The 27,291-nt window shown below is 40.0% G+C and overlaps 1 protein-coding gene across 4 annotated transcripts in view; it reads right to left on the bottom strand.

The window, feature by feature from the left end:
* The window catches only part of UBR2 (ubiquitin protein ligase E3 component n-recognin 2), a 97,359-nt gene that overhangs the window by 32,705 nt on the left and 37,363 nt on the right, over nt 1-27,291 (bottom strand). For all 4 annotated transcript variants that reach the window (XM_070734510.1, XM_070734509.1, XM_070734511.1 and 1 more), the window contains exons 16-31: nt 26,603-26,664; nt 26,259-26,369; nt 22,454-22,519; nt 21,164-21,286; nt 20,969-21,032; nt 20,500-20,624; nt 18,670-18,722; nt 16,197-16,299; nt 15,486-15,534; nt 13,926-14,080; nt 13,734-13,836; nt 5,328-5,437; nt 5,154-5,234; nt 3,273-3,454; nt 1,053-1,252; nt 589-682 (exon numbers count right to left, since the gene is read on the bottom strand). In XM_070734510.1, coding sequence (XP_070590611.1) covers nt 589-682; nt 1,053-1,252; nt 3,273-3,454; nt 5,154-5,234; nt 5,328-5,437; nt 13,734-13,836; nt 13,926-14,080; nt 15,486-15,534; nt 16,197-16,299; nt 18,670-18,722; nt 20,500-20,624; nt 20,969-21,032; nt 21,164-21,286; nt 22,454-22,519; nt 26,259-26,369; nt 26,603-26,664 — 1,681 coding nt within the window. The remainder of the gene's footprint in view (nt 1-588; nt 683-1,052; nt 1,253-3,272; nt 3,455-5,153; nt 5,235-5,327; nt 5,438-13,733; nt 13,837-13,925; nt 14,081-15,485; nt 15,535-16,196; nt 16,300-18,669; nt 18,723-20,499; nt 20,625-20,968; nt 21,033-21,163; nt 21,287-22,453; nt 22,520-26,258; nt 26,370-26,602; nt 26,665-27,291) is intronic.

Raw genomic sequence — 27,291 nt, 5'->3', positions numbered from 1 at the left:
AGTTGAAAAATTCTGCACTGAATCTTATTTAAAAGGTAAGTAAGTTTATCTTAATTAAAAGGTAAGTAAGAAAATAGCTGATTTATAGTAAAGTATTGTAATATTTTCTTATCATTCTGAAGAATTTTTTGAACAACTTTTTCCTAATAAATTTCATTCAACACCTAAAGTTTGACAAAATGAGAATGTCTACTTGAAAAGAGTGTATTAATTTTAAGAAACATGCTGCAATTTTATTTGCCATAAAATAAACATGGAGTAGGAATGACACTGTTCTCTTAAGCAGTAAGTCCTAAACAGAATAATATAACGAATTTTTTTTTACATACTCGCTTTCTCAATAGTATTCTTGTATCTCAAATGTGTAGGGGGAAAAAACCTAGTCAAATGAACTGTGAGAAGCCGAGAGTTATGTTTCATCAAGCACATAGTAGAAAGCCTAAGCAAGAATAAAACAACTTTCTTGGCAATAATAAAACAAAATGTGTTACATGACTGGTGAAGCATAGTAGACAGTAGGGAAAAAAATGTATCTTAGCTGCTTTAACACAGCTTCCTTAACACCTGTTAATATTTTTAAAAAGTTACCTTTGCCAGCAATGTGCATGCATAATATGTCCACAACTACCAGTGTGTGTTCCACATGACAGGTCTGGATGCATAAATAATGGATCATATTTTTCTGTATATGAAAAATAACAGAGATAATAGTCACAAACAGATTATTCACATTCCTTATACAGCCAAATAATTGAAACATTCTGCAAACCAAACTGTTTATAACATAAGACCAGTACACCAAGCTAGCATTAGGATACTTGTGAACGGGCTGGGTTAATTATTATTTTATAGCAGAGTTTGTCATCATTTGTAACTTTAAGATGAGTTACAAAATTCCTCAACCAGCATCCACACATCTCAAAACTGCCAAAGTTTAGAAACACTGTTTTATAATATAATGAATAAAAGCTTTCTGTATAATTCAAAACAGAATATTGTGCATTTGAATATTATTATTATATGGTCCTTCAAATGATATATAAACTACTCACCAGGATCTGAAATCACTTTATTCCTATTTTTGGACAAGACTGTTGATCTCTGAACAAATGCTGCCAGCACCATTGCTCTGTTATCCATCTTGACCTCCTGTTCTTCTTGGCATAAGATACAAGTAACTATCTGTCTTTGTTCACACACTTTAGTCTGCTCAGGACCCAAGGCAATAAGCCTGGTATCTGAAACTGAAGGACTAGAATGAAATAATGTTAGTAAGCATTTAGTTGGAATATTTACTGAAACAATGTATAACTGAATGCAAATATTTTTATCCAAATCATCTTATGCTGTATTTCCTCTCCAGAAATGTTCTACAGCGTGCCTAAATAAAACCAACATATATTAAAGCAATTAAGTGTGCTAAAGTTTTTTGTAACAATTTGAAACTATTTTCAGAATATGGAAAGTTATTTAGATTGAATTCTCCATTGAGATATTAGTATAATAGAAGCTGAAGAAAGCTATTAAGTATAAATATTTACCAGTGAATAAAAACATATTTTTATTTTATTGTAATATCAATTGGTTTTTAAAATACAAAAAGAAAAGACGGAAATAGCCTTTTTAGAATTAAGTTCAAACTGCTGACAATTAAATGCCAATAAAAATTTATCTGTATACCTTACTAATTGCAGGTAGTATAGACCAGTGTTTCCCAACTTTGGCAACTTGAAGATATTTGGACTTCAACTCTCAGAATTCCCCAGCCAGCGAATGCTGACTGGGGAATTCTGGGAGTTGAAGTCCAGATATCTTCAAGTTGCCAAGATTGGAAAACACTGGTATAGACAATCCTTGCTTAACAACCATTCAAAATTGCAATGGCCTCAGAAAGGAAGCGGTTGGACAATCATTGGTCAGAAATGGCGTTGGGTTTCCTGCCTGAGCAATGGGTTGGACTGAAAGACTAGAAGATGCTGAAGATCCCTTCCAACTCTGTTATTTTGTTTGAATGCTTTACAGCAGGTAAGCACATCTGTCACAAAATTTTACCCACATCTCTGATAGTCATGTGACCAGGGGTTTTGGGTCCATGTTCCATACATGCCTGGATCTCTGCTCCCAAAATGCAAGCAGAATTTGGGGCTCTCCTTACCACACCTACAGTGAGTTCCACAAAGGCATGGAGTAGGATTTTAGGCTCCATGCTTGCCTGGAAATCTAAATAGGCTTGGAAATTCAGAATTTTCATGCCTACCTGAAGCTCAGCAGCAGAATGGCTTAAGGATTTAACCTTCTTGCCTGCTATAGGCAAAATCCGACTCCCTGAAGCTCTTCAGGAGTGGAGAGGGATTCAGTTCACCTGAGATTGCTTAAGTACCGCAATGGGGAGTGCTGAGATTATGGTCACTGAGCAAAGAGGTCACATGGCTAACACTTAACAACTATTTCAGTTATCAATCAAAGCTCTGGTTCCAATTATGGGCTACTTGTACTTGTTGTATTTTTGTCAAATAATTTTGCTCAGTTTCTTGTACTCACATTGTTATTTTTACAACATACTAAGTAATCATCAACTGAATGTGGAAGGTGAGTGCAAAATGTTAACAATACATATCACTGTTATAATGAAAAAATGATTACTAAAGCTGAAACTTTTTTTTAACCCTACAGGTGGAGTTTTGCTTGTGTGATGCTCCTTTTAACAGCAAGAGAAAAGATGGGGCGAGTGGGAAGAAACCAAGTACCAATTATCTTCTTTCTCTACTGTACTGGATGATTGGTTGGAGAAGGGAGTAAATCTATTACTTTCAAACCTTTCAATTTATTCTAACATTCAAAACAGAGCAAGTCTCCTACTGAGAGAGAATTGTTCAAAACTGCATTTCCCTGTCTTTGAGTAACATATACAACTGAATTGAAACAATTTTGTCAAGACACAAGCAGACATAAGTTGAATGGTCAGGAAATTAGAAATATGAACACTGATGGAAATGCTACTGCAAAACAATAAAATGAAGTTTCATGTTTTAAAACTAAGTAACATTTAGTTAGAACACAATAATAACATAACTGAGTTGGAAGGGACTTATGAGGTCTTCTAGTCCAACCCCCTGCTTAGGTAGGAAACCCTACATCACTTCAGACAAGTGGTTCTCCAATCTCTTCTTAAAAACCTCCAGTGTTGGAGCATTCACAACTACTAGAAGAAAATTGTTCCACTGATTAATTGTTCTAAAGGTTGCCAAAGCTTATTGACACTTCGATCTTACCTGTGATCATGAACTCTGGAGGTAGACGTTTCAAGTTCTTCTAAAGTTTGCTGGAAGAGTTCTTTGTTCTCATCAATGAAATGCCGCTGCATCTCAGACATCTGTGCCATGATCTTCTCCCTCCGCAATCTAGCAATCTCTGCTTTTCGTTTCCTCTCAGCCTTTTCTTTATCTCTTGAGCTCTATTAAGTTAATATGTCAGCAATGGTATACAATTAATAATGAAAGTCTTTGCAGATGTGTAATTTATGTATCTAATGCACATGTTAGATTAGAATTAGTCAAAAGGAGTCAAGCATTCTTACACACTAAGATTTGCCACTTTTCTCCTGTCTAAGAAAGCTGTCACTTATTAAAGGAAATATTTCTTGAAGTATTTTAGTATTTTTATTAACTAAAGTTACAGCATGTTTCTTCATAAAACAGTTTTATGGATGCATTATATTTTTTAACATTTCAAATAATGTACAAAGGTAATATTAAACGCCATCACTCTACTAAACAAATAATTCCCTCAAAACTGTCAGACTTTCTACTAAATCTGCACTTCTATTCTACTAGTTTTTCTCATCATTCCTATCACCCTTTTCCTCCCATGTTGACTGTATGACTGTAACTTGTTGCTTATATCCGAAGATTTTTATTAATATTGCTTCTTCATTGCTTATTTGACCCCTATGACAATCATTAAGTGTTGTATCACATGATTCTTGACAAATGTATATTTTATTTTATGTACGTTGAGAGCATATGCACCAAGACAAATTCCTTGTGTGTCCAATCACACTTGGCCAATAAAAATTCTATTCTATTCTATTCTATTAAACAATCTAAAAGATGGAAAGATCTATTGACACCTTTTCTGAAAGTGAGACCAATCACAATTTCAAAGCGTGTATATTCCACAAGATGGAAATGACACAATAGAAGGCCCTTTACCAGACGCCCAACCAATGGCTCCTTTTACAGATCTCAATATTCAAGTAATATTCAAATAACAAGAGTCTAACCCTTAGTTTTAAAGGTTTTAAGTGTACTATTTCTGCTACTGTAAGCAAAGAACAAATGGCATCTGATTCTTCTCTTTCGGTATTAGTAAAATGTGATCACAAAACTATGCAGAAGGTAACGGTCTAGTGGTCACATTTTGTAAATTCCTGAGAACCTTTGAGGGTTGCTCCATGTAGAACACACTGAAATAAGCCAATGACAATGCTAGCAAGTTATGTATTACTGTTGCCAGATTCATTCAGTTTAGGAATATTTGCTAAATGCAACTCTGCAAGTGTGCTCTTTGCAGCCACTACCATACAGAATTTAAAAATACACTCCCTGACAATGGATTTATTTTTTCAGAGGAAGCCAACCAATTTATAACAATTATATACTTATCCCGAACTCAGGTAACTGTACTCTACCCTATCTGGAATTAAATTTCAGCTTGTTCACTATCATTCAGGTCATTATAAAACCTAATAAACACTTGAAATTGACAGAATTTATTTTTCTTTCATTTTATGAGGCAAAGAATGGAAGAGTCACTATTCTATTATATCTTTTCTTTCAAGTTTCATCCAATTAAACATTAAAATAAAGTCAATTTATTTCTCTTTGGTAAAGAAAGCTCAGCCAATCATTATCAGTTAATAATAAAGCTTTTACTCGGAACCATTTAATTGCCTATTGTGACTACCACTACTCTACTGGGGATTAAAATGTTTTTAATTAGAAAAGTCGACACAAATATTAGACATGTTGCATAGTAATATAAAATAATTTGTAAAATAACTTGCTGGCTAGATTGTCATATTATATTTAGAATCTGTCATTGGACACACGTACTACCCAAATTGTGCTGCTTTTCCCTTGCATTGATATTACCTCTTCCATAAAATTTCCCTCAGTCTCCAAAACAGGACTTGTAGAAGATTTCTCTTGGAGTTTCTTAACAGTATTGAAAGTCTGGAACAAGAAACTATGTTAGTATTCATTACTTAATTTTTTTATTTTGGCCACAAAACTATAAAGTTTATACTACGGTATAGTACAATTTACCTTTAGTATCCATCTGATCATGTCTTTATGCACTTCTAGATGAGGTGCATTTTGCAAAGTTTCCAGCATGGCTAATATACTTGGAGAATTGCGGGGTGTCTCACCAGGTCCTGTTTCAAACAAAAGAAAAGGAAATCTATTTGCATCTATTTTGGCTATATAAATTTAACACAGAGGAATAAAAATTCAATGGGCGCTTCTTCTTTTTTACTGCTTCTTGTTGTATTATATGTGTTACAATATAATCTGTCTTCTTGCCTGCCTGCCTACCTATCTTACCTATAGTTCATTATAGAAAATAATAGATTTATCTCCATGTAATTTAGATGTATTGTGATGTTTCCCCCCAATTTATAGTTGATCTCTCTCTCTCTCTCTCTCTCTCTCTCTCTCTCTGTGTGTGTGTGTGTGTGTGTGTCACATTTTTGCTGAATTTAAAATTAAGGGAGACTAGGATAGATCTATTTCGGCCTTGTATACACAGGTGCAACTTGAAAAACTTATTCAACTTAAAATGTGAAAATAATATATGAGAGACTCACTACATGCAAAGCAATGCGGTGTGGCATGGAAGCTATCAGCCTGTGGCACTGCTGAGATATTATGGAAGACCAGGATGCGCCAATAGCGGCCTTCAGCTCTTCTGCATTGCTTGGTCTCATGTCTCTCATTTTCCCTTGGCAATGTCCTATAGATTCTCCATGGGGTTCTGGTCAGGTGAGTTTGCTGGCCAATAAAGCACAGTAATCCCACAGTCATTGATCCAGATGTTGGTGCTTTTGGAAGTGTAGACAGGTGCCAAGTCCTGGTGGAAAACAAAGTCAACATCCCCATAAAGCTCGCCTGAGGAAGGAAGCATGAAGTGCTCCAAAATCTCCTGGTAGACGGCTGCGTTGATCCTGGATTTAATGAAGCACAGTGGACCAAAACCAGCATATGACAACACAGACTGTGGAAACTTCACACTGGACTTCAAGCATCCTGCAGTATGTGTCTCTTCACTCTTCCTCCATACTCTGGGTCCATGGTTTCCACATAAGATGCAAAAGTTGTTCTCATCAGAAAAGAGGACTTAGGACCATTGAGCAACAGACCAGGTCTGTTTTTCTTTAGGCCAGGTAAGATGCTTCTAATGTTGTTTGTTGCTCAGAAGTGGCTTGACAAGAGGAATACAACCTTTGAAGCCCATATCCAAGATCCATCTGTGTAAGGTGGCCCTTGATGCATTGATTCCAGCCTCAGTCCACTCCTTGTGAAAGTCCCCAACACTTTTGAATGGCCTTTTCCTGCCAATCCTCTCCAGGTTGCGATCATCCCTGCTGCTTGTGCACCTTTTTCTTCCACACTTTTCCCTTCCGCATAACTTTCTATTAATGTGCTTTGATACAACACTTTGGGAATATCCAACTTTGTTTGCAATTACCTTTTGAGGCTTTCCCTCCTTGTGGAGGGTGTCAATTATGGTTTTCTACAGAACTGCCAGGTCAGCAGTCTTTCCCATGATTGTGATTCCTACTGAACCAAACTGAGAGATCATTTAAAGGCTCAGGAACCCTTTGCAGGTGTTATGGCATAATTAGCTGATTAGAGTGGGATGCTTTGAGCCTGAAATATTGCACCTTTTCACAATAGTCTAATTTTCTGAGATTGTGGATTTGAGGTTTTCATGAGTTGTACCCCATAATTATCACAATTATAACAAAGCATGGCTTGAACTATCTTGCTTTGCATGTAACGAGTCTCTCATTGATTAGTTTCACCTTTTAAGTTGCATTACTAAAATGAAAACTTTTGCATGATATTCTAATTTTTGGAGTTTCATCTGTACTTATACCTAATCTTATACATGTTTGACAAAACAAACAAATAAAAAATAAAAATAAAATAAAATAAAATAGAAGTAACAGAGGCTACTTATGTAACATTGAGTAGCCTTCTCTCAACACAAGGGGAAGGATAAAAGGACCGTTGAACTTACCTGAACGGTCTTCTCGCTGCACTGTGAGGAGAGTCCAATGTGGGTTGTTCTTCAGCCTCATTGGCAGGGACTGAGTTAAAAATTAACATAATTATGTCCCGCCCCCCTCTACCTCCTCAGGTTCAGTCAAGAAAAACGAAGGAATAGTGTAAACAAACCAATTTTATTAACTAAGAAGTTAAACTGGTAACGAACTGAACCCCTGGGCCAAGAAGCCGGGAGGGTTTGGACTCTCCTCACAGTGCAGCGAGAAGACCGTTCAGGTAAGTTCAACGGTCCTTCTCCCCTGCACTGTTCGGAGAGTCCAATGTGGGATATACCCAAGCAAACCAACTAGGGCGGGATAGGCTGGACCAGGGGTGTCTGAACACAAACCCGTTGCAGCACTCTGCGACCGAATGCCGCTTCCGATGAAGCGAATGAGTCTATACGGTAGTGTCTGATGAAAGTCGTGGGGGCCGCCCAGGTTGCGGCCCGACAGATGTCATCGATTGACGCCTGTGTGTTCCAGGCGGCAGTGGTGGCTGCACTTCTGGTAGAGTGAGCCGTGATTGTCCTTGGCAAAGGTGTCCCACGTGTCCTGTATGCCTCCATAATGCAGGACCGGATCCATCGGCTGATAGTTTTAGAGGACACCTTGTTGCCCATGGATCCTGGGAAGAAGGAAACGAATAATGCTTCTGATTTCCTGAAAGAGCTGGTCCGTCGAATGTAAATCTTTAGAGCTCTACGGACGTCCACTTTGTGCCAGCGTAAGACTGACGGGTGTGAACCGTGGGTACAGAAGTCCGGTAATATTATGTCCTGGGATCTATGAAATCTTGTGTTGACCTTCGGCAGAAAGCTGGGATCTAACCGAAGAGTAACCCGATCTGGGTGGAACACGCAAAGGTCCGGCCGGACTGACAATGCCGCGAGTTCCGACACCCTGCGAGCAGATGTGATGGCCACTAAGAACGCTACTTTGATTGATAGAAGGCGAAGCGTGATTTCTCTCAGTGGTTCAAAAGGAGGTCCTGTAAGGGCCTGTAAGACCAAAGTCAAATCCCAGGATGGGAAGTGATGGATAACTGGAGGAGAAAGATTCGAGGCTCCTCGGAGAAAGTCTTTAACCCATGGATGATGGGAAATCGGTCGAAGGGGGTCTGGTCTTAAGACCGTGGCGATAGCTGCCACCTGCCTGCGAAGGGTGTTTGGGGTCAGCCCTTCGTCCAGCCCCTTCTGTAGGAAGTCTAATAGATGTAAGATGGAGGCTGAGCGAGGGGGGATCTCTCGAGCTCTGCAGAATCTACAAAACGCTGCCCATGTCGCTTGGTAAATGCGAGTCGTTGACGGGCGTCGAGCCGATTGGATGGTATGGATGACCTTTTCCGACAGGGATTCCGCCCTCAAGCGGTCCCCCTCAATCTCCACACGGCAAGCCTCCACCACTGAGGCTCTGGGTGCACCAACGACCCCTGGGTGAGGGAGAGTCTGTGGTATGGGATCCTCCATGGCGGGGAGGTTGAGAGGTCCATCAAGTCCGCGAACCATGGTCGTCTGGGCCAAAAGGGGGCGACGAGAATCACCTCCGCCTGCTCCGAGAGTATCTTGGAGAAGGCAAGTCGGAGGGAAGGCGTAGAGTAGACCCCTTGGCCATGGGGAGAGGAGCGCATTGATACGGTCGGCTCCCGGGCACGGGAACCGGGAGTAGAATCGGACCACTTGGTTGTTGAGGTGGGTCGCGAACAGGTCCACTACCGGTTCCCCATAACGGTGTATAATGTCCTGGAAAACCTCCGGGTTCAATGACCATTCCCCCGGGTCGATGGTTGTGCGGCTCAACCAATCCGCCTGGGTGTTGTCTGATCCTGAGATGTGTTCTGCTTGGATCGAGACCAGGTGTGTTTCCGCCCAAGACATCAGGGAGTGAGCCTCCTCCATCAAACGGCCCGACCTCGTACCTCCCTGATGATTTATATGGGCCCTTGTTGCTACGTTGTCCGTCATGACGAGGACATGCTGTCCCTCTACCCGGTCTTTGAAGGAGTGGAGTGCCTTGAAGACTGCCCTTAGTTCTAGTAAGTTGATATTGGGGTCCCTCAGGTCGTCTGCTGTCCAGAGACCCTGGGCCACTCTGGAGCCACAATGTGCTCCCCAGCCGGAGAGGCTCGCATCTGTAGTGATCGTCACCTCCCGATGGTGTAGGAAGGGAGAGCCTCTGGTCAGCGCTTGGGACGTCCACCAGGGCAGAGAGTGACGGACGGGTAACGTGAGACGTACCTGGTGTTTGGAGTGGCTCATGCGTGCTCTTTGGAAGGGGAGGAGGAGCCATTGAAGCGGGCGGGCATGCAGCCGTGCCCATGGGACGATGCTGATGCAGGAGATGAAGACTCCTAGCAGCTGGGATAGAAGGGCCAAGGGGACCCTGGTGCGGTGCTGAATAGAAGCTATCAGCGTCCTCACCCTCTGCTGCCTCTCTGATGACAGGTAAACGATTCCGGCTGCAGAGTCTATCAGAGTTCCCAAATGTAAGAGCTGTTTGGTTGGATTCAGGTGGCTTTTCACATAGTTGATCGTGAAACCACAGGTCTCTAGAGAACGTATTGTCCGTTGTAGATCTAGTCTGGCCTGTTGAGGGCTGCTGGACAAGATGATTACGTCGTCCAGATAGGCCATGAGACGAATGGATCTGGTTCTCAGGTCGGCTGTCAGTACATCCAGAAGCTTGGTGAAAGCTCTGGGGGCCGATGAAAGTCCGAAGGGCATTGCCCTGTACTGGAAATGATGGTCCTGTATACAAAAGCGGAGGAAACGTCGATGATGTGGATGAACTGGTACGTGCAGGTACGCCTCTTTGAGGTCGATGGAGGTCATCCAGTCGTGGTGTCGGATGGATGCCAGGATTGACTGTAAGGAATGCATCTTGAAACGTTGGTAGCGAACATAGATGTTCAGCTGCTTGAGGTTGAGAATCAGGCGGTAGCCGCCGGACGTCTTGGGGACCAAGAACACGATAGAGTAGAACCCCTGTCCTTGTTGATGTACTGGCACCGGTTCTATTGCCCCAATGTCCAACAGGTGTTGTACTTCCCTGGCAATCAGGGAACATCTTGGTTGAGATAGCGACGGGCATTGTAGGAATCTGTCCGGAGGAGTCTGTAGGAAGTTGATGCGCAGACCATTTTTCACGGTATCTAGCGCCCAAATGTCGGTGGAAATAGCCGCCCAAGAGCCTGAGAAGGACTGCAGGCGTCCACCGATGGGTACCTGGATGGGTAAGTCATTTTTGTTTTCGGTACCCTCCTCTGTTCCCGCCCCGAAAGGATCTGCGGGGCTGTTGGAACTGTCGGTTCCTGTCTCCATAACCTGTTCTGTCGGACCTGAAGGATGGCTGCGTGTAGGAGCTCTGTCCATATGGCCTGGTGTTTGAGGCCGCAGGCGCGGCCGTGTCCGCTCGAAAGGGCTGCCTTCTGTAGTATGGGGCCGCCCGCCTGTCTTGCCTCCTCGCCGACCTTGGCAGCACCTTTTTCTTGTCTTTATCCTCGATCAAGACTTTATCTAGTGATTCTCCAAAAAGTGTGGTCCCTTGGTAGGGCGCGGTTGCAAGACGCCATTTCGATTTGGCGTCCGCTTGCCAAGAGCGGAGCCATATTAGGCGTCGAGTGGAAAGGTTGGTAGCCATCGCCCTGGATGAAAACCTAGAAGCAGCCAAGGTGGCATCGGCGGAGAACTCCGTGGAGGCGATCAATTTATTAATGTCTTGGCGAAGGCGAGCGTCCTCCGGGCCCAACCTGGGGAGGATGTCTCGAAGCCAAAGGATTGAGGCCCGGTTGAAGAAGGAGGCTGCCATAGCAGCTCTCAAGGACCAGGCACATAGCTGGTGCATTCTCCGGATCAGGTTCTCGGCCTTCCTATCATCGGGCCGCAAACCATCCGCCATCTCCGATGGAACCAGGGCATTGGAAATTAGCGAGGTAACCGGGGTATCCACAGCCGGGTATTGGAGCAAATCCTCTATTTCTGGATCGAAGGAGTAAAGCTTCTTGTCCAGAGCTGAGGGACCCAGAGCTGCTGCTGGTTGCTGCCAGGGCCTCTTTATGTTTTCTGCAAATATGGGCACTGCAGGGATAGTTTCTGAGTCCCTTTGAGGCTCATTAATGAGTCTGGAAGCGGGTAATGTGCCCACATCCTGGTCAGCCGTCTTTTGGGCACTGGTCAAAGTTAGTGTGGTTCTGGCCTTGTTTAGGAGAACCCTGAAAAGGGGTGCCTTGAATAAGCCTGCTAATACAGGCTGTTCTGGTAAGGTGGCTTCATCCCCCGACAGCTCATTCTCTGGGTCTGAAAAGGCCTCTCTGAACTCTTGCTCCTCCTGAAAAGAGTCATGCAGGGAAGGTGCAGGTGCAGGAGCTGACCAGATATCCTGCCTGCTGGGGCGAGGTGGCAGTGGGGATTGATGTTGTTGTTGGGCCCCAATTGCTATGCCCTGTGCATAAGCTGAAGCAATCATGTCTTGTACCGAGGGAGACATGGCTTGCCAGTTATCTGTAGAGCCCCTGAGCCCTGCTGCTGTGGGCGTGAATGTGGCTGTAGCTGCTGGAGGTTGAGAGGCAGGCCTGCTCCATTCTGATCTCTGAAATCCCTCAGATGGTGGGGGGGCACTTAATGGGCGGTCTGGTGAAAGACCCCCAGCGCTTTGAAAGGGAGGCCCCTCGAAGGTGGCCGATGACAGGGGAGGAGGACCCAGCGGGCTTTGATAAACGGGTGGAATAACCATGGCTGAGGGGCTAGGCCCTTGTCTTGGTTTTGCTTTGTCCAGCTGGGCCTCGAGGGCCTTTATTTTCTTCTCAGCCTCCTTTAGTGCATTGGAGGACTGAGAGCTTTTCCCCTTAGATTTTGAGCTGGGCCCCTTGTCCTTACTTTTATTCTTGGAGGAGGAGGGCACAGGAGCGCTGGGACTGGATTGAGACATGTTTGTAACAACACCGAGCCAAAAACACGAGGTTACTGCTTAAAAGCAAGTAAAATGGTGGACTAGGGAAGCTGGTGTCCCCTAAATAACATGTCATCTGTTTTTCCTGCTCGTGATTGGCTGGATACTAGGTAGAAGCCCATAATAGCTTCGTTGTCCTGGCAACGCCCTGAAGCAAGATGGCGGCCCTGGGATAGGCTGAAAAGAGCCTAGTCACTCTGACCCCTTAGCAAACAAGATGGCGGCCGTGACATCAGGCGGGAAAAGCTCTGCTTCTCAAACGGCCGGAGGGGGACTCAGAGGCTTTGGCCCTGCGCCAAAATGGCGGGCGCAACTTCGGGCAGCTCGGCAATCATCTTCTGCACCCCCCCCCTTCAATTCCTTCGATCTCTGCTCCTCTGAGCGATCGGGAACAAGGTGGCTGCAAAGGGCCTCCGAACAGCTGATCTTTTTTTCCTTTTTCCATTGCCGATCGGCAGGAACGCTGTCTGGGAGCTGCTGGGATCGCCTTACAGCTGATTTCCCCCCATGGGGAAATTCTGTGTACTGATTGCTCCTCTGATCGGTAAGAACCGATACTCGGAGACTCGTTGCGCTGGAAGAGTGGTTGGGGGGGGGGGTCTGATCGCGGGCGTCAGGGACCCCAATCCAGCGATCCCTTTCAGCAAGGCAATACTCCGGAGAGCAGTGGCCTCTCAGGGATTGAAGAGACGGAGAACAATACCCCGGAGGGCAGTGGTTCTCGAGATCCAGGTCTTCCTCCTATAGAGAAAGGGAAAAAAAGGAGAAAAAATTATTGTTAGTAAACATCCTATAAATCTCACATACTGTAAGAAAACTCATAGTCCCTACACTATGACTGAGTTTTTAAGACTGAACCTGAGGAGGTAGAGGGGGGCGGGACATAATTATGTTAATTTTTAACTCAGTCCCTGCCAATGAGGCTGAAGAACAACCCACATTGGACTCTCCGAACAGTGCAGGGGAGAACACCACTTAACTCCTGTCTACAATATGGTCCTTTTGGCAATTCCAAGAAGATTTCTCCCCCATTTACACTCTGATACAGATGACTCTGAGGCCAGTTAAACCCCCAAGTGGCCTCAAGATATCTCCAAATGTTAAGGACCAGATGATTGCAAATAAATTTGATCCTCCCAACCTCTCCCTCCCATTCTGTCAGAACTAATCCTCTGGCCCCCACCATCCTGTCTAATCAATAAATCTTCTTGGATGAGAAGTGAAACATTGTTTTCTTCTCAAGGAAAAAACAATCAAATTGTCTTCTGAAAAAAAGCATATTGGGACAATTATGCATTGGATGACTGAGAATCTCCACAGACACTTATTATTTCTAACAGTTAAATATCTAATTTTTAAATATAACCAATACATTCTGAATAATTCATATTACTACCGGTCTATATTAGGTAAAAGAAATATGTAGATTGCAATTTGTGCAGAAGTAGCAACCTACTTGAAATTTTCTGACTGAATGTAAAAGTCACAAGATTATCTTCACTAGCATTCTCAATATGTTGTTTCTCTTCTCGTAGTGCCATTCCAATCAAGTGGAGAATCTAGGGGGAAAATGACAAATGTTTCCTTTTCAGAAGAATTGTATATTCTACGTAATTTGTATTCTTGAATTAATGAAAACTTTACATACCCTTTGTAGCATTGACTCTGACCAGGAATATCCATTATGCTCTACTGCCCACTGAAGGATTGTTCTCATAATGCATAACATGACATCACACTGTAGAATATTAATCAAGCTTTCAAACAGAGGGCAAAATGGTGGTAATACAGGAGGTGGGAGTGCTGAAACAGAAATGAATATTGTTGTTAATACATTAGGAAAGATGTATAGTTAGGAAATTCAATATGTTAGAAACATTTAAGAACAGGAGTGGAATTTTTCAAATTAAAAAAAATACATTAGTTTATTTTATTTTTAATACACTCCTACCTGTACCTTCTGATATATCCTAGAGAGAGGTAAATAGCTCAGTGATAGATTTCTTTTCAAGTAAAATGTCCCAAAACAGATCTGGTTACTTTTCAAATTGGCACATATAGTTAATTTGGAACTGCAGCAAAATATTTCCTGGCTAAAAATAATTTTGTTGTGTTCAGTAAGAACTGTTGATATTTCTAGGTTCTATGATATCTCAAGGTCTAAAATGGATACCTAACATCAAAAATGTCATTAAAAAAGGACAACAAAGAACATTGTCCTTGTGCTAACTCAGAAAGCTCAAACTGCCCAAGGAGCTACTGATACAGTTCTACAGAGGAATTATTGAGTCAGTCATCTTCACCTCTATAACTGGTCTGGTTTGGTTCTGTAACCCAATACAAACTAGAAGACAGACACAGACTTGAGAGGATAATCAGAATTGCAGAAAAACAGTTACTGCAAACCTGCCTTCCACTGTTTATTTTACATCTTACAAAAAGTACAATTCAAAGCTGATACTAAATTTTGAAGTAGTTCAATATGCCACATATAAAAATGTAATGAGGTAAATAATCTATAGTCGTTTATGGCATACACAAGACCTTTGCTTTAATGGCAACATTATTTTTGGATTGGGAGAAATAAAAAGAAAAATAGCTTTTAATACATAATTATCTGTTAATCTAGCTGTAAAGTCAATATGGTTTTCGAAGACCCCCAATCATAGTTCCCTCTAAGCTGAGCAGTGAGCAATCGCTCACTTAAAAATCATCATCAACTCAGAGTTTTCCAAACCTGCCCAGAAGCCGAGAGGGAAAGAGTGAGAGGGAAGGAGAGAGAGAGGAAGAGAGAGAAACAGATAGAAAAAAGAGAGGAAGGAAAAGAAAAAGAATGGGAGTAAGGAACAGAGAAAGAAAATCAAGATCTAGTTTGAAACTAGCTTAACTATTTAAGTGGCATTTTGATATTGATAGAGTTGCCCTATTATGATCTCACTGTTATAGATGCACAGTACAGTATTTTATTTTGAAATTCTCTGAGGCAAAATAGGGTGGGTTATTTATTTATTTATTTATTTATTTGTTTGTTTGTTTGTTTATTTATTATTTCTGTGCCGCCCAGTCCCGAAGGGACTGCCGCTCAGACACTATACTTTTCCGCCCCCCCCCCAAAAAAAAAATTAGAGGGAACACTGCCCCCAATTAGATTAAACAAAATGAGAGCAATGAATATGGAGAGACCAATACAAACTAGAAACATAGATACCTGTATCTTCCCGGTTTTGTCGTCTTAGTTTTCTTTGGGCTTCCTCTGCCTTTAAAAAAAAGAAAAGCAATCCAAGCATTAAAGACAACAGCATAACTTCCGGATAACTAATCTATTTCTTGAAATTTATTTGATGTTGCAATTTCTTATATTATCTAAGCTCAAAAACATTTATCTCTATTGTTCATATTCATATCAGCATAAATTAGATTTTATACCATAAACAAAAACCCTGAAGGCCCAAGATGCAATCGCCAAAGGCAGTCCCTAGACACCTTCAAGAATTAACAAACTGTGAGATTAAGAATGGAATCTGTATTGCTAAGCAAATTAAATACCCAGACAACACAAGGTTTATTAAGCACTCATATTGTAACTGAATGCAATTACAGTATCTTCATGCCAATAATTTCTACTTCTACTTCCTTCATAAAACTATCCATGCAACATTTTTTTTTGTTTCTCTTTACTCAAAATTTAATTACCAAAACAACCATTCTATTTTATTTCTTTCAAAGATACATAGTACTGTTATAAACTCAATCTGAATCTATAATGCAGGCATTTATTTCAGGGTACACTTGTTACATTGAAATTTATTGACTAAAGAGAGTCCAAATATAGGTCATTATTTTAACCGTTATCTGAAAAATACAAAGCTTCATAATTACCTATAATTATATAATGAAAGTTTTCATCTTGCATAATTACCTTAGACTGTTCTGCCCTTGAAAAATGGTAAAAATATAAATTGAAATCTTTAGTACATTCTGGCTTTAACTCATATAAGCCTCTTCCAGTTAATCCTGGTTTCCTAAAAGATCATTGGAAATGTATAATCAGCATTGTAATAATTGAGCAACATTCTAAACTACCATATTTTTTACACTAAAGGACGTACTTTTCCCAAAAAAGTGGATGGAAATGTCTATGTGTCTTATAGACTGAATATTGCATCATAGACTGGGCCACTGCTTGCCACCTACCACCACTGGTGCCTATCGGCGGTTGGATCAGCCATTCGGAGTACTGCTGATCAGCTGTTCCAGGAGGCGGAGATCTCCACTATCTATTGCCGCCTGCTACCACCGCCTATTGGCAGTTGGATCAACCTCCTGGAATAATGCCGATCAGCTATTCCAGACAACAGGGATCTCCACCACCAATCGGGTCCATTCTTTTGCTGCCCCTATTGTTGCTGCTCATCACCGCCTATTGCCACCACCTATTGGCAGTTGGATCGGCCTCCTGGAATACTGCCGATCAGCTGTTCCAGGTGGGGGTCATCACCTATTACCATCCGCACCTGTTGCCACCGCCGTTTGCAAAAGGCAGCTGTGATCCCAGCTGCTTGGAACAGTTGAACATTGGTTTTCTGGGAGACCAATCCAATTGTTGATAGGTGGCAGTGAACAGTGGTGATAGGTGGTGACAAGCGGCAGCAATAGGCTATGGCAGCAACAGAATAGACCTGGGTCTCAGGATAAAAAATCCATTGTGGGGCAGCCTCACTACAGGGAATTTCTTCCTTGGCTTCAAGAGATTTTGGCTGAAACGATATAGGGTTTCTTGCCTGAGCAGGGGGTTGGACTAGAAGATCTCAAGATACCTTCCAGTTCTGTTATTCCGTAAAACACCATGTTACAAGAGGCAACCCAAAATAAGTCATAAAAAATTTAGACAAAACCAATCAAGATTTTAATGGCTGAAAATCTTTTCCTCCCCAAAGCTAGGGTCATCTTAAAGTCTGGAGCATCTTATAGTGCAAAAAATATGGTAATCCATGAAACAATAAGAACACTAACACCTCTATATGAATGACATCTTCATACTGTGTATCACTATTAATGACCGCACAAAGCTTATTTGCCTACAAGCACACACTCTACTTTGCAAAAATGATACTCAGAGCTTGTGACTGACTGGAAGGTTGGCTGAATGACACCAGGTAAACAAGACTTCCCTTCATATAGGTTATCATTGGGGTCTGTTGACAGCCATTCAATTTACCATCACCTAAGATAAATGTATAGCTCCTTAAATGACAGGTGTGTGAATATGAGATATGGTACACAAGCAATTAATACGATACTTATAATCAAGTTGTAAAGAAATGTGTTCTTAATTATATCATTGGTGGGGAGAAAGGAAAACCCTTCACATCAAGGGGACCTGGTAGAGATATAAAATGTACACTGTACACTGCTCAAAAAAAATAAAGGGAACACAATATAAGTCCAAGTAAATCAAACTTCTGTGAAATCAAACTGTCCACTTAGGAAGCAACACCGATTGACAATCAATTTCACATGCTGTTGTGCACATTCAACTTTGTACAGAACAAAGTATTCAATAAGAATATTTCATTCATTCAGATCTAGGATGCGTTATTTGAATGTTCCCTTTATTTTTTTGAGCAGTATATATAATTTGTGGTATTAAGAGTTTTAAGATAAATATGATGCAATAATTAAGGGTGTTTGAGTGTACATATTAGAAGATCCATCATTTACTTGTCTTTGAGTATTATATATGTGTTTGTCCCTTTTTAATGTGTTTTATAAATAAAAATCTTTTTTAAAAAAGAAACGTGTTCTTGTTGCTACCTAAGCCCACAGAATAAGTTGGGAAAGAAAACCCCACTTTCTCCTGATCTGCACTGCCCTGAGAATAACCATCAAGATTATTGGCTTCTGCCTTGCTTCTTCACTAAATATTTTGTAATAGCAACATCTTCATTCCTGTTGAGGCAAGACCATCCTTTGGTCTTCGAAACGGCTAAATCTACATTTATAAATTGTTTTTCGTATACATGTTTGATGTATTTGAAAAGATAAGGGACAACAGATAGTTTTGCTGCTAATATAAATAATTTTTTCCATGTAATACTTTTCACCACAATAAAAAAAATAAAATTTTCTTCATTAGTACTTTTAACAAAAAAAAATTCCTCAAAACATTCAGAATCTTACTCCTTACATTATCTCTAACAGCTGTCAGTTCTTAAATTTGTAAAATGTCTAGACTATTTTCAATTAAAAGTAGGATTTTTAATTAATATAGGATTAATTATAAAGTAGGATTTAAGAATGAAGTATAAATCAGTCCTAAACAGTATTTACTGGGTCACAATATGTATACTATTTTACACATTTAAAGAGGTTTATTGCAGGGAAGCCATTACTTGAAACAGGCAACTGCTTCAATGACAGTTTCCATTCCAGTCTCTTTGTTTTCCTATAAAATCAAAGGAAAAATATGTTATTTTATGTGTATATACTTTTTAAGTATGTTCCCTAAAGTAATAATAAGCTAGATAAATCTGGAAATAAGGGGACTTTTGTGGTCTCTGAGCTTGGCTATTTTCTTGTAGATGTTTCATTATCCAAGCTACTTAATATTATCACTGCTAGTGAGGAGTGGGGTTTCCTTCAGTTTATATTCCAATGGCTTGCCAATATTGTCAATATTGTTGGAAATAGTCTTGGAAGTTCTTTATTTGGGCTGTTTATTGTTAGCTTGGTTGGCAGTTCCTTGACTAGAGTATTGTTTACTTCTTGATTGTTGATTTGATGTTAATCTTAGAGTTAATCTATGCTCCAAATTCACTTGGAGAAGAACCTCCAAAAACCACTCCGACCAACATTATAGAAACATAGAAGACTGACGGCAGAAAAAGACCTCATGGTCCATCTAGTCTGCCCTTATACTATTTCCTATATATCTTAGGATGGATATATGTTTATCCCAGGCATGTTTAAATTCAGTTACTATGGATTTACCAACCACATCTGCTGGAAGTTTGTTCCAAGGATCTACAAGTCTTTCAGTGAAATAATATTTTCTCACGTTGCTTTTGATCTTTCCCCCAACTAACTTCAGATTGTGTCCCCTTGTTCTTGTGTTCACTTTCCTATTAAAAACACTTCCCTCCTGAACCTTATTTAACCCTTTAACATATTTAAATGTTTCGATCATGTCCCCCCTTTTCCTTCTGTCCTCCAGATTATTAGGACAAACCAGTAGAATATAAACTGAGAGTGCATCCCACTCCTTACTAGCACTGATGATGTTACCTAGTTTGGGGAATTAAACATCTTCAAAACAACAACCAAGCTCATTTCAACCTTGAGCTACAAATATTATTTACTGGCAACCTGGAAGTACAGTGGTACCTCTGCCTAAAAACGCCTCTGCTTACGAACTTTTCTAGATAAGAATCGGGTGTTCAACATTTTTTGCCTCTTCTCAAGAACCATTTCCCACTTACAAATCTGAGCCTCCGAAATTGTAACCGGAAAAGGCAGAGAGGAACCTTCGTGGGGCCTCTCTAGGAATCTCCTGGGAGGAAACTGGGCTGGAAAAGGCAGGGAGAAGCCTCCATGGGGCCTCTCTAGGAATCTCCTGGGAGGAAACAGGGCCTCTACTCTCCCTGTGGTTTGCCCAATCGCATGCATTGTTTGCTTTTACATTGATTCCTATGGGGAAAATTGCTTCTTCTTCCCAACCTTTCTACTTAAGAACCTGGTCACGGAACGAATTAAGTTCGTAAGTAGAGGTACCATTGTATTAAAAATTTAAGGGTCTTTGGGACTATGCCATCTTAACATTAGTTATTGTGACTGAATCATTATGATTTTTTTATAGTTCTACAATCTGACAACAGGTTTGATGCAAAATAATTTGAAATAATGTTTTTTATATTTTTGAAATTTTATTTCCCATATGCAACTTTCCTGTTTATAATTGTAGTAATAACAGTCGTAGTGATTAAATTGAAACAAAATTAAGTACTCTGGATGGGTTGGAAAATTCAACTTATATGCTAATTTCTAGGGAGTATAAAATTGTGGGGAAGGTATTTAATATAATCCATTAAAGCCTGCTGGGAAATCATCTTCTATAAAAACTTTTAATTCCCTGCTTCATCACCAATTCCAACATATTAGAGATCCCCCAATGATCATCCACCAATTCAAAAAGTACAAGTGAAAATATTTTTAATAAGACTCACATCTTCTGGCAATGCTTTTACTAATTCACTATGAGCCATGGATCTGATGCTCAGCTGGTGAATAATCTCTCTTTTTATTTCATCTGTAGCATTAATCTGCCCAATTCCTGGAGTAAATCTCTCTCCTGTAAAACAAATTAATAACTTCAGTAAGCACTGATCAATTTCATTTTATGCATATGCTGAAACAAAGCCACAGAACTGACTATTTTTTCCAGTAGAACATCCGAAGAGATATTCATATTGTCATATGACAAGATGTAAGGATTGTGTCATGATCATAAACATCCCAAAAATACTTTTATTTTAGCAAGGAGCATAAGAATAGGAAATAACTGTACTCTTTAACATTTGGAATTGTAGGTACAGTATATTAATGAAACTAATCTAAACAACGTCTATAAATAGGAGAACTTCAAACTATAATTAGAATTCATAAAATTAATTAACTGAAAAAGCATAAACTCACCAACAATAATTATAATTAGGTGTAGCATTTCTTCAATGAGAGTATTATTTTGCTGAACCATATCCTGAAAGAAACAAGGACTAAAATGTGTTGGAGAGTACAGATATTTTCACATTAAGATGTAAGGGTTTGTAATTTATTTGTAATGCATTTCTTAAAGCTTTGAAACTATATCTTCAACTGCTCATAATGTACCTTATTGGTATTTTCGGAACTGAATCTTTTGCCATAATCTGGAGTACTAAATATCTGATAAAGTTCAAAGCGACACAGCATCATCATCAAAAAGTGGTTTGGATCCGTCATAGACACACCGGTCTATTGAAAAAAGAATGAATGATAATTAATTAGAACAGAGTGATATAAACATATTTAGAAACACTGCACTATTCACCATACTTACATATAAAATTTATCTTCTTTTATAAATGCAAATAAGTCATACAATAGTTGCATATGAAACAGCATGAGTCTTCATATTATAGCCCTTTCTAAACCTTTTAACCATAATTTCCCTTTCAAGCACAAACAGCATACTGAATATTTATTCCCAAAGTTTTGTACAGAGATACCTCGTCTTACGAACTTAATTGGTTCCGGGAGGAGGTTCGTAAGGCGAAAAGTTCGTAAGATGAAGTTCCTATGTTTCCCATAGGAAACTATGTAAAACTGATTAATGTGTGCAAGGAAAAAAAAATTGCAGTAACGGCACTCCACTGGGTGCCGCCGCCCGGCTGTCACCTTTTGAAACAGCCGGGCGCTTCTCGGCGTCAAACCCGAAAAGTTCTGCAAAAGTTCAGGTTCGGGAGGCCGCCGAGAAGCACCGCCACCCAGCTCTCACCTTCCGAAACACATTTCGGCCGGCCAGGAAGGATGTCTCCGTAACGTCAAAGCTCCGCCCATGGAATTCCCTATTGGGATTCCCTATCTCTGGTTGATCCTCTCGACCGGCCGACAGCTCCACGGCTCTTCTGCAAAGGTGACAGCCGGGTGGCGGTGCTTCTCGGTGGCCTCCCAAACCTGAATGCCGAACCCGAACTTTTGCTGAACTTCCAGGTTCGGCGTTCAGGAGAACGCCAAGAAGCCCCCCGGCTGTTTCAAAAGGTGACAGCTGGGTGGCAGCACTTCTCGGCCAAACCCGAATGCCGAACCCGAACTTTTGCCGAACTTCCAGGTTCAGTGTTCGTAGCGGCGGGTTCGTAAGGCAAAAAAAGTTTGTAAGAAGAGGCACAAAAATCTCGAACCCCGGGTTTGTATCTCGAAAAGTTTGTAAGATGAGAGGTTCGTATCACTAGGTACTACTGTACTAAAAAATACTGGTTTTATCTGAATATATTACCAAATAACTCTTCTATAGTCTCAAAATGGGAGGTACATTGAAAAAAACCCCTTGACTTTATATATTTTAAAAATTCTTTTAAAGAATGCAGGTGTCTTAGTGACATCTCAAGGTACATTTAAGGATTATTCAAACAAAAATATTACCTGGAGCATTACAATGTCTTTATCAAACATTTCTCTTCTGCACTTTACATTATGATAGTAGTATATCTGAAAGATAAAGTTTTTGGAGTTTGACATATGTTACAATTTGGATTCTGATCTAAAACTACTTTACATTCCATTTTGCTGACAAATTTCTCAGATTCATCAAAATCTTGACTTCACAAGAACAATTAAAGTGATTTGCCACATAACTTGGAAATCTTCTTCATTTACAGACTCTGATAAAGTAAAAAGGGGTTTTTCTCCATGATACTCATCAGCTGCATTTTACACTTTTGGAGGCAAGTGGAGGCAAATTAGGAGATCGTCTTTGTGAAATAATGATACCTATAGTCCTGAAGAATTCCGCCATTTTTACAATGATTTTTCTGTCTCCAACCTTCACTACAGTTACTAAGAGGATCATAGGAGTTTAGCTACAGAATGCAGTGGAGGAAATGGATTATCTACTTAATATATTTATAATCTATTACTATTACCTCTCTTTCAGTCATAATTCAAGGATTGGCATGCAATAGAAATGGTATTAGTGGATGACTTTTATCAGGACCTAGACTCCCCAATCCCCTGATCCTCTTAGATCTGTCAGCATCTTTCAGTACCATCAATCATGAAATGTATACGGACCACTCTTGAAGACTGGAAATAACAACTATTCTGCAGTAATTCTGTTTCTTCCTTGTGGGCAATTCTACTCAGTGGTAACTGGGTAGGTGAGATTGACTTGGTAGTTTCATTTTTGTGAGGTGCCTCACAGTGCTTCACAGCTTGGTCCTTTACCCCATTACCTCAATCTACATAATACCATTGGAGAGGGAGTCCACTGGCTTGGGTTGTAGTACCATCAATATGCTCATGATGCTCAAAATTGTACACTGCCACTCCAGGCCATACCATCACATGTTGTGAAAGTCTTGAACCTGTGTCTAGAGGTTGAGGACACAAGGAAACAGATTGAAAATGCATCCATGCAAGAGAAAGTTATTGTTTGTTCATTGAGGACATTGGTCAACTCCAGTATTCTCTCTCAAAATATCTAAAGGAGAAGGTCTACTAGTTGGAAGTCTCTTGGATTCATGACTACTGGATTGGATGATGGAAGCCATGGCCAGGAGTGCTACTTCCAAGCCTTGGACATTGTGCCATTTAGGGTCCTATAAGGACTTCTTAATATTTTCACAGTAAAACTCATGCTATCATCATGTATGATTACAATGCACTCTAAGTTGAAGATCATTTGGAAATTGACAAAGAATGCACCAGCTTTGTTTATTATACCTGAGGTTTAGGCTCCTCGTTCCAATAAATTTCAAGATGCGATCTGGTTTTTAACTATAATGCCTTGTATGTTTCTACAGAGTAATTTCTGCCTATAGAATAAGCTGTCAAATACATTTATCTTACCTTACTCCATCTGTTTCTATGGTTTTAGTCTATATTTTTTAGCATGGACATTTTGAATTGGCTACATATTTTGGATGTTGTATTGTGGATTGCTAATGTAAACTACTTCAAGTCTATAGATGATTAGACTATATATAAACGGAAAGAGGAAAGGATGGACAGACGTGGTCTATAGAATTTAAGATTTTTTTAAAATAAAAGTGAGACTATACAATATATTTTTGGATTTCAGACAATATAGATAATTAAATTATATAGTTGGCTAATGAAAGGTTTTTGCTTGTTTCATTGTCAAATCATTAATAAAAGGAATTAAGGTAGTACCACCAGTGAATTATCATTCATCCAAATCCTTAAAAATGTATTTATTCTATTACATAAAAGACTAGTGTCTTTTTACTGTATTTCTATAGCCCCCCTCCCACCCAATCTCAACAGGTAACTCTAGGTATACTGCATCATAAAACAAAACAAAACAAAACAAATCCAATTAAAATAATACAAATATATGCAGATATATATGTTCCCTAAGTAGAACTAATGTCATGAATGTTAATGCAGCCAATAAATGGGGCCCTTAAAGACACCGAGGACCCAGATTTGGGCATAGAGTGTTGCAGTAAGTCAGACAAGAGGCCAAAAGGGCATGATTGTGACTCCCAAGCTAAGAATAAGCACAAATGGTGTACAATTTTAAAGTGTGCAAAGGCCCTTCTTGCCATGGCTATCACTATCTTCTAGCAGAAACAATGAGTCTAAGAAGGTTCCCAGACTGCACATAAGTCTGTCTGGGGCAGTGCTCCCCATCATGACTAGCAATAGAAAAACCTTGTCACTGGGAGGCCCAAATATTCAAAGACATTCATTTGTGCTTTGGCGTACCCAACTCCCATTGTACTCCATCTAGGTGCTGATAGCCTCCAGGCATTGGGATTATGGGACAGGACATTCACAGCATTATTCAGACAGTGAAAGATGGGGGTATAAAGCTGAGTATTATCATAATATTGATATCTCACTCCAAACCATCAGATCACTTCACCCAGCAGCCTTATGTAGATGTTGAACAGGAGAGAAGAGAGAACTGTGCCTTGGGTGACTTCACAAAATAGGGGCTGCAGGCTGCATCCCCTCTCCCCTACACACTTTAACACTGACTGGAACTGATTTCAGAAGGTGGAGAACCAAATCAACATAGTGCCACCCACCCACAATTCCCATTTTAGATGGATACCATAATCAATGACATCAAAGGCTGTTCAGGGGTTAAGTAGAGAATAGTTGCACTATAACAATTCTGTTCCTGCCAGAAGTCATCTAAGAGCATGACCAATGCCATCTCAGTCCATCTCACCTCAACCTGAACTCTAACTGAAAAGGATCCATATAACCTACTTCATCCATAGTCCTCTGCAGCTGACATGTGACCAGCTTTTACACAACCATACTCAAAAATGAGAGGTTAAAGAATGACAGACTCAAAAGCTCTTCAGACTGGTTGGTTGAGCAAAGGCTTTCCTTTTTAGGAGAAGGTGCACCTCCTTGAAAACCAATGGGACCACCCCTTGCTTAAGGAATTAGTAACCACTTTCCAAACCCAATTGTGTCTCCTCCAAGCAATCTTAGCCAGCCAAGGAGACACATGGAACGCCAAGACGGTCAAACTAGCAGCTATAAAAGCCCTGTTTACATCCTCAGGTGCAATGGGATCAAACTACCCTCAGATAAATAACCTTGCAAGATTTAGCCCTGTAAGTTCCACTCTGACTGGCCTAAAGCTTGAGTCCAATGTAGAACAAATGCAAGAGACTTCATCTGCAAAGTACAGCATATTCCTAATGGTGACCCTATATATTAAAATCCTTTTGGTCTATGGTAAAGGCCATAGGCTAGAAACCAGAAATTTGTGAGCTTTATCTCTCCCTTGGGCATGAAAGCCAGCTAAGTGGCTTTAGGTCAGTCTTTCTCACCTCATCTTTCTCACCTCATTTCACCCAGTTGTTGTTGTGGGGAAAATATGAGGGGAAAGGAGTATTAGGGATGTTTGCCATCTTGAGTTATTTATAACAAATAACAAAGTTGAGATAAAAAAATGTACCACAGCTTCCAGAGGTGATTAAAACTTCATATATTTATTATCAAAATTCAGTGTCACACATATTGAATGTGACATACATACAAATAAATAAACAAGCTTTTTGAGTTCAAGAAAACTACCTTTGATAAACACATTTAGGAAAACATAAAATAATCAGACCATAGATTTAAAATTAACCATTTATGCAGAACAATTTACTCTTTAGCAATAAGAAAATCAAACTGTTCTATGGATCTCAGGTAAAAGAAAAAGATTAAATAAGTTTTCCCATTCAGGACTTACCTGATTAACAAGTGAAAATCCATTTCTCCGCCACATTCCAGCATGAACCTGGGCACACAGAACTAGACATCGTAGGGGATGTTCTATTAACATAGGTGGACTAAGTTCACTCTGTATTGGTTGAAGATAAACACAAAACTCAATGTATTCGTTTTATGTGCTTAAACAGAATTCAAAAATTCATTTCCATGACTTAAAATAGGAAGTTACAGCTATTACCTCTAATGGTTTACTGGATTCTAGGCAATGTCACCTCTGAATCTCCCCAATTAACCCTTCAGTTTTGTTTTGTTTTAAACTAAAGTCCCCTACTCATAGAGGTTTATTAACATAATACTACTCACCATTGGTAGTTGTTCTGGAAACTTGTATGCTACTTCAGTTTTGCTCAAAAGTGCATGTAAACCTATATTAAATACAAAAATACATTCTACTTATTATATTACAGTATTTATTTATTGTATTTAAACAGTACCAGAATCCCCAAAACACTCCTGGTGTTTTGAAATTTGATCAATAAAATAACATAATGTAGTATGAAATGTAAAAACCACAAAGTATCTGCCACTTTGGTACTTTCTAACTAAAAACAATGTTATGTTTAAATTACAGATTGTGGGTTAAATATCTATGAAACGCTGGTATTTTGTATTTTTGTATTTAATTGGATTTGTATGCCGCCCCTCTCTGGGGACTCGGAGCGGCTCACAGCATGTACAAAAACAGAACAATAATATAAATCCAATTAATAATACATTAAAACAATCATTAAAATTCTAATTAAAAGAGAACCTATCAAACCAATCATTCAACAATAGTCTTTACTATCTTTCTAAATTCCATAGGAGAAGGTACTAACTGGATCTTCTTGTGTAGACTATTCTACAAGATTGAAACTATAACAGAAAAACATTATATTCTTCCATATGCATTTAACATAAAATAGGATCTGCAACAACATAAAAACATCATTTTGGACAGCATTTGGAAGTGTGCTGGTGGGCACTGTGGCATCCAAAGAATTAATGTCACG

This window comes from Erythrolamprus reginae, chromosome 1, assembly GCF_031021105.1.
Source record: "Erythrolamprus reginae isolate rEryReg1 chromosome 1, rEryReg1.hap1, whole genome shotgun sequence".
NCBI lineage: Eukaryota > Metazoa > Chordata > Lepidosauria > Squamata > Dipsadidae > Erythrolamprus > Erythrolamprus reginae.
The sequence above is the reverse complement of the archived record's forward strand: the minus strand, read 5'-3'. Positions and strand labels throughout refer to the sequence as shown.